Here is a 15,053-nt window from a genome sequence, read left to right as displayed (position 1 = left end):
TATATGCACAAAATTATTTATTCTCATTGTTAGAAACTCTTTGTACAGTTTTCTTATTGTTTGTTTCTTTCACTTTCTTTCAAAAAATGCCATGCCACTAAATACCATGTTTTATGGACATGGTATTTTTTGAAGTACCTCGTAAATACCATCATAAATTAATAATAGAGTGATTGATTAAAATTCACAAAATGACCAGGTCCAGGACCAGGCCAGGTCCCATGGCTTGAAAATTTCACTTTATGAGTTTTTTTAACATTAATATGAGTTCCCCTAGCCTGCCTATGGTCCCCCAGTGGCTAGAAATGGCGATAGGTGTAAACCAAGCCCTGAGTATCCTTCTCCGCCTTTGAGAAAATGAAAGCTCAGATGGGCCAATCTGTAATCTTCCCTATATGTCGTCATACGGGGAAAGGTTACCTCCCCTTTCTCTGCTTTGCCCGCCCAGAGAATTTAGCCCGCCCATGAGAAAATGAGCTACGACCGTGCGAGCGCGATATTGGTTTTTCCTCGAGAGACATCATGGCTTGCAAATGAGCGAAGCATGGCAGTTGCTCAGTGTTTGGATGTACAAATGAACACAAAAGTATTTTTTTAGTTCCTTCATCTGAGCCTCTGAAGAACCAGTGGGTTAAGTTTATTTTCTCTGTAAATGCGCCGACACAACTTCCCAAAGTTTTGTATGGTAAGTGTCATTTTTAGGCACAATTAATAATGGCAGAGGTCTGACTAATATAGTGGTGCTGGTTAGTGTCTATAGCTGATATTATTTATAGATAGATAGATAGATAGATAGATAGATAGATAGATAGATAGATAGATAGATAGATAGATAGATAGATAGATAGATAGATAGATAGATAGATAGATAGATAGATAGATAGATAGATAGATAGATAGATAGAGACAGAGTGGACAAGCAGGTGTTGAGTAAATCTTAAGGAGTAAATCATGGGTTATGTGTAACATGACTTCGGTATACGTGGACATGGAGAACCTTGTCTTTAAAAATGAGCCAGAGTACAGTCTTCTCTAAACTACAAAGATTACTGATATAGATGCTAATACAGCTTTAGAACGATAGCAAATCAGAGCAACATGAAAAGCCAACAACGTAAGCTAGCATTATCTACATGATAATAACTGTAACAGCATACATAAGAACTAAAGTAACGTATCCAGAGACAATATTTTAAACTAACCATTCGGAGACGTCCTGCTGTAGCCGCTGAGTTGCAACTTCTTCAGGTGCTTCTCAATCCGGATCAGATTCTGGGTCAAACTGGAAAGCTTGAACGACTGCGTGTCTACGAGTCATTGCGATACATCCACTGTAAACATTAGCACAGGGTACCGTGGCCTGGTCAAGGCCACACCCCCACCCTCCACCTTGCCTCGCCTCTCTCCTCCTCATTAGCATTTAAAGCTACAGACACAGAAATGGCACGTCCTAAGGAAAGCTCATTGTTGGACTGGCTCGTAGTGGCTGTAATTCTGCACCAAGGCTAAATTTCAGGAAAGAGACTTCAGATACAGTATTAGGGGACCACTAAGGCCTATATAAAAGCATCCAAAAAGCAGCATGTCATAGGACCTTTAAACAAATGAGTTGCATGATATTCTGATTAATTAATCAAATTGTATAACAATGTAATTGGAATAAACATGTGTCTGTGTGAGAAAAGCCACTAAACGGAGGAAATTCAGTGAAGTTTAGAAGTGGTTACTATATCACCACTTGTTTGTTTTATTTGCTTATCATTGAACATAAGCCTATAACTTGCCTTAAGTCCACAGCAATCCATATTTGCACGTTCCGTCCATCCTGTTTTTTTATTGTTGGTCTACATACATGAGTCAGATTGGCATCTTTATCTGTCATGTCTTGTCTTGCTGTTCAGACTGTTAAGTTCAAATTAATTCAGTTTGGAAAAACATGTCTCGAGACCCCTGCGTTCTATTCCATTTTGTTTGCGCTCTTTCCAGCTGTTTTTGAATTCAATAACGGTGTGAACACCCCCTTACTTATTCTGTGCAGCTTAATTATACTAAATTAATGTGTTAAATTGACAGCCCTAATGAATAAATGAAGAAATCTTTCTCTCTTTCTCATACTGTTTCATTGCAAAATGCTGATTTCATGGATAAACAAAAAGAACTTTGTGCATTGCATTTATTTTACTCCAGTACCACATAAAAACCAAAGTATATGAATTAGGGTTGTCAGTCGATAATTTTTCAAATCAAATTTACTACATGATATTCATATTAATATAATTCATATTAATAAACCTGATTATATAACAGCATATTGACATACATGATAATATCACATGTATCAATATTACCTAAAAATAAATAAAAGCAAGACCAACATGAACAGGGTCATATTGTACTCCTAATGTGCTGCTTAATTGTGCTAAATTAATCTATTAAATTAACTACTAATACATATATAAAGCTTTCCTTCCTTTGAGTTAAGGATAGTTTTCTAACCTCCAAGTACACTCATCGCAATAATGATGCCAACCGACTCAATGTTTGTGCGAAAGCAAGCCGAGGAAAACAAAACGTTTTTCATGTTTGTTCTATTATGAGGCAGGGAATTAGGTAGTTTATCATATGGAGAGCAGAAACACTGAAAGAGGACTTAAAGGGAATATTTGTCAAATCCAAGATTGGAGATGTGGGATTTACACCAGTTTGCCAAGGACTCGGCAGAAGCTTAGGCCTGCGTGGAGAGGCTTTCTCTGGAGGCAGTAGAGGGAACAATAGGCCACTGATTGATGGTCAAGGACATTGAACCCTTCTCTCGAAGCCAGAGAAGACTAGCCTCCAGGGAGAAGGGCTGCAGCCAGCCGTCGTCTGTGCAGATTACCTGGAGATATGGCCACCCTCACATAACCGCCAATGAGATGATTGCTTTCATTTAATCATGTAAACTGCTGCCAGTGCTGTGTTAGGGAGTGATGATTCTGAATTTTCACAACAGTACACATCAAAACCAGTTGACTTTACGTTTGTCGAATATGGTTTATTTTATTTAATAATAAACCAACATTAATGATGCTAAGGGCCATCAGGTTTGTGCAAAATTCTGAATTTAAGAATTGCCTCTCTTTCAGTTCATGAGTTTGAATTTGAATGAAATTGGTCATGCTTCACAGAAAGTTAAATGGAATTTGAGTTGAAATGACATGATGTGGAATTTGCTAAATTACATCTCACAGAAAATTAAACATAATGGCATCTTTGAAAAGTTAAGTGTTCTTTCACCCTGGTCCATAAATATGTCTGTCTGTAAGGCCTATAAATCCTTATAGAAACTTTTTTGCAAACTACGAACAAGGCTTTCAATCCAACATTTAAAGCTTAATTAATCCAAGACTATTTGACTTATTCATTTAGAGTTGGTAACATTTATTAAGTCTCATATGCTCACCAAACACAATAAACGCAGTAATATTGTATTTATTATTATTATTGTATTATTATTGTATTATTATTATTATTATTACAATTTAAAATAACTGCTCTGTGAAAAAGTATTGTTGGTTTTACTTAAAGTAAGTGACCTGGTTGCCTTCAAATTTTTAGTTCATTGAAATAAAAAATGTAAAATTGTTAATCCAATGAAGGAGATTGGTTTAATAAATAAAAACTACAAATATTATGTTATTTGAACCACGTTATCTAAGTTGATTTGACAAAAGATAAAAAGTTGTGATAGCAAATCATGAAAATGATTTCTATTTTAATATATTTTAAAATGTAATTTATTCCTTTGATGATAAAGCTGAATTTTCAGCATCCTTACTCATTACTTCAGTGTCACATGATCTTTCAGAAATCATTCTAATATAATATACTGATTTTGTGCTCAAAAAAAATTTTGAATTAGTATTAATGTTGAAAATGGTTGTGCTGCTTAATCATTTTGGCATAACCATAATACTTTTTGGGGGATTCTTCGATGAATAGGAAGTTCAAAAGAACATAATTTACTGTATTTAAAATAGAAATCTTTTGTAACATTATAAATGTCTTTACTGTCACTTTTGTTCAGTTGTGTCATGGTGGTTGCAGGAAGGCAAACACAGACCAAGATAAGAAATCCCAAATGACAGGTTTAATGGTAATTCTGGCAAACAGACAATCAGGTAGCAACACACACTAACCAAGACAGTGAACAGACAAGAAGTGACTGAAAAGGAAGAACTTAAAGGAACACAAACTAGGTAACGAGCAACACAGCTGAACAGAATTAGGCTAACTCATAATGAGGTGATCATGGTAACTAAGAAATGGCGGGAATACAAACAAAGGAAGGCATGTGACGTGAAAACAAACAATGTCCATGATAACTGAAAGAGAAGGAATAGAGGGAAGATGGAGGTGGTTTGGGAGGAGGACGAGGATGTGGCAAGGGGCAGGTAGAAGGGGCAGACAGACAGATGGAGGATGACGACCAGGGCGGGACAGAAGGAGGTAGCATCCATTGTGGTGACGTGGGTAGGAGTGGCCAGGTGGAAATGACCCAGAGCTCAGCCATGCCAAATGCCCAAGGCGGAGTCGACGGCAGTAGGAATCTTGATGGTGATGGATTCAGGGCGAGGATCGACGGCGACGCAGACAGAAGTCCGAGGCAGTGATGGTGCGCTGATGACCTGGGCGGCCACGACAGAGCCATAGCGACAGAGCCACAGCGACGACCCCTCGAGGTGGAGATCCAGAGTGCAGAGGATGAGCTGGTGCGACCGAGGGTGGAGGTGGAGCCTGAGGGAGGGTGGAGCTTGCCGAAGCCAAAGGGGTGGAGGGCCGCAAAGGACGGCCCGCAAGTCCATAGCTGAGGCTTGGCAATATCCGACCCAGGTGGAGCCGACGGTCCAAGGGAGTCCGGTGAGGCCGAATGCTCGATGGTCGACGCTGTAGTCGAGGGAGGAAGGAGCGTAGGTGCAGGAGCCAGGTCGATGGGTCGAGGCGGGACAGAGCGCAACTAGGCTGGAGGCGGAACCACGGCTCAAATGTTCTTGATGGCAATTAGTAGAGGTGGCGGGAGAGGGAGGATGGGTGGGATTAATAGGACTGATGAAGATTCAGATACAGGTTCAGTTCCAGGGATAAAGGGAATTGATCTCACCACACTCAATTAAACTGTCCAATAAGTCCAGCCGGTGCTCACTCTCAGTGGCGGGAGGGTGGGTGGGGCTCGCTTCCATGCCTTCGAACTCCCCGAGGACTTCCACGGCGATGGACGGCGACGTCAGCTCACACCCCTGGTCGGACTCTCCATGGTGCTTCGGCTCTGGGGGGACGTTATGTTCCGCCTTCCCATCCTCGGGTATAGGCTCACTCGTCGCGGCAGGCGGAAGCTTCCAGTCTGCAGGGGGCTTAGGCGTCGTCGAACGGGCTGGGCTCTGGGTCTGGCTGGGTTCTGGATCGGGGACCGTATGCACTCCAGACACCTCACGACGGCTTCCCTCCAAGTCAGTCCGGTGGTGTCTGGGAGGTGGGTGTGTTGTGGAAGTTCGCCCCAATCCAGAACAGGGTCTTGAGGGTTTCGTCCTCCAGAGAGCAGTTGCTGGCCAAAAAAATAAAATTCTTAATAAATGAAAAATAATCAGAGCTTTCTTGAGCCATGATGATAAATGTAGCCCTATCGTCATTACTAGTTCCTGTTTGCTACCTCTAATTAAATTCAAATGTAGGAATTGACTAATCAGAAGCCAGAACCAAACTATCCATTTTATATTAATACAGTAATAATGGAAACTGTGGAAATAGTCGTATTATAACTGTAACTTGTTTTATCACAGCATAAGAGCGGCACAATGAGGGAGAGTGTTGAATGGAAGGATGAAATTCATTAAGCAGCTTAACGATGGGTCTTGTGCCAGTTAAAAGGAATGGTGGAACTCAAACTAGCAGCTGATTATAGGGTGACAGACCCTCTTTTTATTCTGCACTGTCACACCAACAACATTATGCCTTAAAAATCTTAATCTGTAAACTAAATCAACCAAAACAAATGCACAATTGAGGACAGAGGAAGAGCTCTCATTTAATTGGAGTCGAGGACATTTTTACATAGGCTTTGAGGAAACTTCTGTCCGCGTGTCCTCGGCGATCATTATGAAGGATTATAATACGTGTACTCTTCATAATCATACGAGGCGTTTTGTGTGCTTTAGATAGAGTGTATAACCATGATTTAGACGCGCATGACTGATTACCTCCTGATCCGAAATTAATGAGGAAATTGATGCTCTTGTATCTCAAGATATGCCGTCTTTAGATGGTTAATCCACCGATTGTTTTTTGGTGCGAAATGTCATCTCAGTCTTAATACCTGCACTAACTTCACTCATATGTCTCTGGGACCGCCATGTTGTTGCAAAAGCCACCGCAATAACCCCTTTTCTTACTGTATTTACACACTTTAGACCTAAAGCAGAGTAATCACAAGGAAGCCAGTGTCTGGGTGGGGAGGGTTTGAGTTAATTAAAATGGCAAGTGCAGTAACAACCTGCACTGTCACAACAACAGACTGATTTAGACGCAGTGGGATATTAAACAGCTCCCTAACTCACACAACGCAGCCAGGCAGGTAATATTGGTGCTTTTCTTAATTGCTTCTAGTGCCAGATGATAGGATGTTTCTGGCACAACCCTGAATCATCGCTGACGTTACAGTAGCTATAAGTCCGATGTGGGCGGTGGAAAGAAATATACTGTAGGGACAAAGCCTTTCATCCTTTTCCATTCACAGGCCATATGGCTTTGTTTGTTTTTTGACAAAGGGTGCTTACAGTTAGATACTGCAGCAGGTGCCTATAGCCCAAATGATTCTGTTCCACTGGTAGCGTGCACACTCTGTGGCTCTGGCAAAGGGGCCAATGCAGGATGTGAGCTGTTTCCATGGTTACCGGCTCCACTCTCTCTGCCTAGCAAAAACTGTGTCATTATCCGGTGCTTTGGATGGAGGCAGAATGAAGCCGCAGTGTACAGGGCAGTTCGCTCTTCTCGTTTCCTCCCCGGCCTGACCATGCATCTCACGCTCATCATCACAATTTGCATCATTTTCTATCTCATATAGCCATTTCTGATATTCTAGGCTTCCCATTGCACGTGGCTGTAATTTTTTGGTATAATATTTTTAAGCAACACTGGTAATTTAAAGCCATAAAAGCTGGAATGGAAGCGAAAATGGATGTGCGGCTTTTCATCTGAGCTTCGTGCTCCCATTTTTTGCAATTCGGGAGAGGACTTGTCTCAAAGCAATTATTTTATCAACCTTCCATGCACAAACATACTTATTACTGTCAGATGTGCCATTTGATGCTGTGATTCAGCCTTATTGTGGTTTTGAATGCGGGAAAACAGTTCCCACAAATGAATCCATATCATAATGACTCTATTAGATGTGTATTTGCAAACAACAAAAGCATTGGAAAAATTGCTGGATGTAAAAGAAAGTCAGTAGTTCCAGCCAGGACACATAATCTCGTGTGTGTGTGTGTGTGTGTGTGTGTGTGTGTGTGTGTGTGTGTGTGTGTGTGTGTGTGTGTGTGTGTGTGTGTGTGTGTGTGTGTGTGTGTGTGTGTGTGTGTGTGTGTGTGTGTGATGTACTAATCTCCTTAGGTAGGCCAGTGTCTGTCATTAACAAAGCTGTGAAATAAAAACTCTCATGAAGATGAATGCCTGTACACTCTCACACCTGTTCTGAAGCGCCTCTCCTGAGTACTAGACTCAAGTTGTTTTGCTTCGGGGACAGACCTGAAGGCTTTCTGCCATTGAGATCGGTTTTGACTGTGAAAATATGAGCATACCTAACGTCAGCACAGGCATATCTGTGCCGTTTGCTAAGGCAAGCATCACTATTACTATTGCTCATACTTGGAGATAAAATTTTGCCTCGTACCATGCTTCGGACATGAATAATACTTTTATTTATTTTTACTATCGACCATTGAGCAACTGTATAGCAACATACAAAGAACCACCCAGAATACCTTAGCAGCTGCATAGCAACTCCCTGGCAACCACCCAGAACAGTGGCGTGCACGGGGGGGCTTGAGCCCCTGCCTCTTTAATCGCTCGTATAAAATCATATTGCAGTGATATCCCGAACCGCGGTTTCAACCGAGGGCAACTACCTCACCCATTCCCACACCTCCCGGAACACAATATCAACCGAGGGAGAACAACTCCCCCATCCCCCGGAGGGCAATTTCACCCCTGCCCTAGCGGAGGTCTGTGTACGCCAATGGCATAGCCACATGCAAAGAATCCACTCAGAACATCTTAGCAAAACCTCAGAAACCTCCCTTGTAACCACGTAGCAATGTGCCAAAAACCACTAAACAACTGCATAGCAACACCCTGGCAACCACATACTGTAGCAATGTGTTAAATATCATTCAAAGTACCTTAGCAACACCTCAGCAACCTCCCAGAACACCCTTGCACCCACATAGCAACGTGCCAGTATCCACTTGGTGCACCTTTGCATCTGCATAGCAATGCCCTGGCAACTACCTAGAACACCTAGCAAAGGATACAGCAAGTTGCTAATAACAGAGCATCTTAGCAGCTACATAGCAATTCCCTGGTAACCACCCAGAACACCCTTGATAAGGCATAGCAACATGCTAAGAAATTAAAGTACTTTGGTGACCATCCAAAATACCCTTGCAACCACATAGCAATGTGCCAGTAACGACTAGGTGCACCTTAGCATCTGCATAGCAATGCCCTGGCAACTACCTAGAACACCCTAGCAAAGGACGCAGTAATGTGTAAGAACCACTCAGCACAGCTTAGCAACTGCATAACAACCACCCAGAACAACCTAGAAGCATTATGTCAGCAAGTTTTTGCATATATTTTAAAATAAATCTCATGCAAATTTATTTTCCTAATAGATAAAACAGATTTGATGTGCTCTAGGCTCAAAGGTAATACTATCAAGTCTTTGAGATGAATTGTTATGCCCTCTTATTTTTAAGTACCCAACGTGGTTTTAAAACAAGGCGTCTTATTGAAGGACTCCTTCGGGCATCCGAGCTTGTCGTGAGTCTTGATTTGAGAGTGTGAAGGCAGGCAGCGTGAGCTCCGCTCGTATGAAAAGGGAGGAGGTACTGCTTGACTGAGACTATGACTTGCTGCCAGTAGTGAGAGAGAATCTGCTAATCAGCATGTGTCTCTGCTCTGTTGTTTACAGCACCCAACACCGCTCCGTATGGAAGTAAAGGATGCGCTGAAGTCCTGCTGGCCTGCCGGTACCTGATCCTGGCTCTCTCATCTCTCGTCAGCGTTTACTAGCCCTGAGGACGGCCATACACAATGACTGTAAAGAACCCTTTTGAGCATTTACAGATCCTTTGACATTGCTGATGGCTGGATCCAATCTGGTACAGTGTGTTTGGAAAGCAGCAAGGGATTTTAATCAGCATTGCTTATGTTGGGATGGTAATTTTCTTCTGTGGTGTTTGTCATCATGTAAATACATGCGGTTTTAGGGGGTTTGTTTTCTTTCTTTTGTCTTCTTTTCTTTTCTTGATTTCCCACTTTGTGAATCGGCACACATCGTCCCCTTCAAACATTCTCAAATTAGCTAAAATCACGCTTTGGAAAAGTGAAGGTGTGTGACATTAGTGTCTTTGTTATTGAAAAAGGAAAGACACCCTAGTGTGCCACCTTGCTCTCCATGCTGGTACATCATTCACACACCCATAAAGCGGGCAAAGTGTTTAAATAATACGTTTTTTTGGTGAGCTCATTTAAATCCAGTGAACCAAGAAACATTGTTTAAGATTACACAAAGGTAGATATATTGAAATTGATATCAAAAGTAATACAATCAGAGGTGAAGTGAACAACTGAAGACCAGCTTTAGTTTAATACGCTAATGTGCATGGTTTTTCCACTGACAATGAAATATGATTATTCATTTTCTGGACCAAAACTGCAGGCATACCTCAATGGTTTAGACCTCTGGGCTAGAGACCCCAATTGCATTTAACTGAATTATGCAGAGTAAGATCATAAGCCTTTCTAGTTATTCTAGAAATACATGATTTAGTTGTTTTACTGCAGGAAAAAAAAAATCATAGATTGCACTCTCGAGATTAAAATATGCATGTAGTATGAGATAAATTTACAATTTAAATTTACATCTTGTAAAATTATTTGTGAGCTTAATTGTAAAATTAAAATGAGACGCATAAAGTGGCCAAAAGGTTATAAAGTGAATTAATATGTCCCTTCTGCCCTGGGGGTCTTAAAAATCAGAGCTATACTATGAAAAAGGAATAGGAAAAAATTCAGTGTTGCATTTGATGCTATATTAAATAAGATATCAAATAACAATAGCGCATAAAAGACATTAAGCAGTTGGCAGCTTGCAAAATAATGTAATGGGCCGATCCAAAGTCCATACTGGATGGGAAAGACAGCAGAAAGTGGGTCATATTTGATGTGCACTTCGATTAAATGAGGAAATTATGGACAGTGTCTAATGGAACTTATCTGATGATGATTCATTGTTGTTGTTGTTTTTTTTGTTTTTTTGAAGATTGTTTTATGGTTGGATTCATTTGAACAGGATTTTTATAATGAACATATTACCTGCTTTGCTTCTGTCAGTGTGAAATAGTTTTGAATAGGGAAGCAGAAAAAAAAGAATATGCACTTCCCTTGTCGGGACAATATGAAACTTACAAGTGTGGATCCAAACATGTGAATTTACAAAATACGTATGCAGTATGGCATAGTTTACAATGTTGTCTTTCATTTTAGATGCCACAACTGTTGATGATTCTTGTCAAACGAGTAGAAGTTGGAAAAAAGAACCATTTGTAATCAAATAATCTACTTTTAACTCAGAGGGTGTGAACCAGTCATACGGTATAATAGAAAACGAGTCACGTGTGTGTATATTCGAAGAAAGTAGAATTCATTTTATCTTATTGGTAGAGCCAGTGTCTAGGTTTAGTTTAACCTCTACCCTAGTTCCCACACACTTGTTGTATACTAAGATGTGCAGAAATTATAAATGTGCTGCATGTCAAGTTAATATGTATGTTAAGGTGGCCACTTACCATAAATTGATCATTTGAGAACAAAACCAGTTTTCGAGGCTGCTTTGACTTAATGAAATGTGTTCCACACTACTGGACATCACGAGGCCTGTCTGTTGAGCTATGATGAAATGTTCTTTTCATGTGAAAGTCATCACAGAATCATTTCTGCTCAGTGCGCAATATTGGGTCCTTTCCTATGGGCTATATTTAGGCTATTTGGTTAATGCGTGACAAGCTTACATTCTTTTTGTCTATTATTTCTTGCACAAAATACATTTTGAAGGACAGGAAAAGTCATCAGACTATTTCATGTACACATACAACAGATATATTCTCTAAAGAGTCTTTATTATGAGGTATCAGACACAGTATCATATAGGTTTCACCTAATGTCCCTTTGCTTATTACAGACCTGAAAGCCTCAAAGATCAAACGGAGGGACGTTTAAATATTCATCGCTGTGTCATCACACCAAGGCCTGGCTCTTGCCGTTGTGATGTAAATAGTAACATTGCACTTGCTTGTCATAACCACAAACCTTCATAATCACAGATTAATATCAGTAGCTTTGAACAGTAAATACGCTGCATTTCATATCGACGTAAACTTCATTTTGAGTCCACTTTAGAAGCAAGTACTGTATAAAATGTGCCTTTAAAAGTATTAATTGATATGATCTGTTGCCATTCCATGTCAAACGCCATGTCTAAGCCTCATGCATTTGCCATTCATAACTAGCATACCAGACAAATATCAGTGTTGCGCAGTATTTCTTGCTTCCTATTTGATTATTTCAGTCCAAACTAATAACTGATAATTTTTTTTAAACGTTTGCCAATTTTGAGTTCTGTAAAGATGTAGAAGTAGCACATGCTCTTTTAATTAATATTGAGAATTAAACATCAACAAAGAGCTCATTAAAGCATCATTAAAACTGCGTAAGTGGATATCAAGATAAAAAGGCTAAAAAAAAGCAGACAAGAGGCATTCATGCATGCATAATTCTCCTGAAAGTTACAGCCTTTCAAAAGAGTCTGTAAATAACAGGCAAATGTGCTGCAAATTTCCACTCTGAACATCTAATGACTTGATAATCACATTCCTGGACATGCATTAATATTCAATGATGAGTTTCAAAATGGCTCACGTCAGGCAAGCGCTAGTTGTTGACAGATCTCGCATGGTGCCGGTGGTCATGAAAACCCAATAGACAGATGCTATTTTCGAATGGGTTCAAATTACTGCAAGCAACACAGTAGGCCTATGTTGTGGCCTGAGGAGACCCCTTGAGTTCCAACACCTTCCTGGATCCCTCACAGTGTGGTATCAGGTAGAAATTTCGATTTTTTTTTTCATATATATATATATATATATATAAATCCTATGAGCACATGTCAGTGTAGAAAAGTTTTCGGTGTTGTGTAACCACACGTGTACAGTCCAAAAAGCCAAACATTTAAGATACTTCATCTCCTATCTTGAGCGGAGCTGCTGGCGAGACAGAATGAGGGTGGTAGGCGGTATTTCAATGATTAAAAACCTGTCAGCTCCATCTCTGTCTTGGCCAGACTCTTTTGAAAGTCGGTTTGAGAGTGCTGTGTGTGCGGTCAGGGGAGGTGATTCTTCTGACCTGGCAGTTAATAAAATTCTTCCTGTGCCTTTGTCAGTTTCTGGAGGATGATTTTGTGGAGTGCTGGAGGGTGCTGCATTAACCAGCTGTGAGCGCTCACTCTCCCAGCAGCACTCTGGCAGGGCTGACAGTAATCTACATAAACCTCTGTCCTTTTCAAAATGCTTGCCAGTAATTGCAGTTTTGCAGTATTCTAATTGACTTCACGGAGCACCGTAAAGAACAAAAACCTATAATCCTTACCGCAGCCCATTTGGTTCGCGGCTATTGTGTTAAACCTTCAAATGATATGAAACTGATGACAAATGAACCGGCCGCCATGACTGTACTTAGCCTGTAGAAACATTCCTTGGCAAAATATTTGTCTGGATAATAAAGTAGCTGCCAAAACAAGAATGAGTGAATTCTAAAGCTTTTTTTTTTTCTCACCATGAAGTGTTTTGTCAACCCCCTCGCTCATTATTTTCACTGAGCTGGAAAATAAGTTAGCCAAGCACTGATGCAGTGGTTTTGATAATGCTAAGGTTTTAACACAGCTGTCTTTTGCTAAGCTCTGTTTGAAACTGGCAATTGAGTCTCACCGGGAGAAGCGTTTACGTAAAAAGTAAGGGATCAATTTAGAACGCAAGTCTAGGGTTTTATAAAAACACACTATTCTCTTGAATTCACTGTTATGTCTCATTAGATGTCGGTTGGCCTGGTAATTTGTTGCTAGCTGTTTTGAATGGCATGGGTTATTTGTGTTGGAACCGTTCATATCTTAAGCAGTTATTTTGTGAAGTGGAGTAAGTCCACCAGTGAAACCACCGGTTTACTACTGAGTAATTGAGCACAGATTGAGGACACCCGCCAGAATGATCCAAATTTACACTAATGCTTTTTAGAAATATTTTGTGAGCTTTGGTTTCTTTTGTATACATGTTTATTTGATTTTGGTATATTTTATTTGGTTTTGTTCAATTTGGTGTGAAATAGACATTGTAACCATATTGGGATGGCTGTACTTTTATTTCCTCAACTCTTGAAGCTGAAATTTCTGTGATGAGAAATTTGAAATGGTCATCTTTACTTACATGTGTATGGAGATACTTTAGCCACCAGGGATATAGTTGTATATTTTAGGCTCTAGATCACTGGAATGACATATATGGCTTTAAGTGGCATTGATATATATTGATATTTGTCAAGAAAAAAAAAGAATCATATACTTTAATTACTTTAAAGCTTACATTGTGTATAGCACGTATGCAAGTTCATTTTCATCATGTTTGATGTAATTTTGTAGCAGTGGTTTGATACTAATAAAGTTGGAAGTTGGTGATGGAACCGTGAAATGTGCTTTACATGATACTTAATGAAATGTTATTTTAAAACACTGTACCTGAAATAGTCATCTGCATATGATATAATTAAGCAAGAACATGAGATGGTGTGTTTTATTGCATATGAAATAAATATGAATAAATTTAAGATAAATAAAATGAATCTATAGAGTTGTATGCCAAAATACTACGTCCCACAGTGAACAATAATGCACCTTAATAAAATGCAAGCAACTATTCAAGCACTATATAGACCCTTTAAAGTGCATTTACACCCTTATGCTGGTCTATAGTTGACAATTTCCTCAAATTTTCTCTCTGGCTTTCATAGTTTAGTACTTTCATTCCTCATGCTATAGCAGTATTTTTTCTGTCTTTCATGCTAGCCATCCTCGTTTGGTTTCTCATCAGGAACATAATGTACTGGGGAGTCTGTTGAAGTTTAAAGAGTTAATCCCTGTCTATTTGAGTTTCCATGTCAGTGGTCTATGACCTGCTACACTAGAGTGCCTCATGGGAGACAGCGTTTTATGTGTGCTGGGAACAAGCTGATCTCCTGCTGCACTAGATGAAAACCCCAAATTGCCAAAAAAAAGACCATTCCACAGTGACTACATTTGGTTACATCGTGTACAATTCATGTTTATAGAGTGCATTCTACACAAAAAACCCAAACCTTTCACCTTTCGTGGTGAAAAACACATTGTGTGAAAGCGGTCACGGAGTGAATCATACTCAGAGTTTAGTGGAAATGATTTAGTACTCTGGGTCTGTCAGCCTCCTCCCACATCCCCATGACAGATGTCCACACTGCAGCATATTTATCTTTCATTTGGAGATCAGGCCAGGTCATTTTCAATGGCCCTCTTAAAGCCTCAGTTAATGGCCCACATCACAGTGTTCTTTCAACTTCAAGAAAATGCTTCACTGAATAGAGAACACCAGTTAGAGGAGCTGTAATGCTGCAGTGATTTTGTTTTGTTTTTGTTTAAAAACAAATTGCACTGTGTTTCAAAT

At 40.0% G+C, this 15,053-nt stretch overlaps 1 protein-coding gene across 2 annotated transcripts in view; it reads left to right on the top strand.

Moving 5' to 3' along the window:
- Window positions 1–14,048, top strand: part of negr1 (neuronal growth regulator 1) — a 134,010-nt gene extending 119,962 nt beyond the window's left edge. For both annotated transcript variants that reach the window (XM_082137405.1, XM_082137406.1), the window contains one exon: window positions 9,224–14,048. In XM_082137405.1, coding sequence (XP_081993531.1) covers window positions 9,224–9,324 — 101 coding nt within the window. In that variant the 3' untranslated portion in view covers window positions 9,325–14,048. The remainder of the gene's footprint in view (window positions 1–9,223) is intronic.
- The last annotated feature ends 1,005 nt before the right edge of the window (window positions 14,049–15,053 follow it).

This window comes from Leuciscus leuciscus (assembly GCF_965113295.1).
Source record: "Leuciscus leuciscus genome assembly, chromosome: 14".
NCBI lineage: Eukaryota > Metazoa > Chordata > Actinopteri > Cypriniformes > Leuciscidae > Leuciscus > Leuciscus leuciscus.
This window is presented reverse-complemented; position numbering and strand designations above follow the sequence as displayed.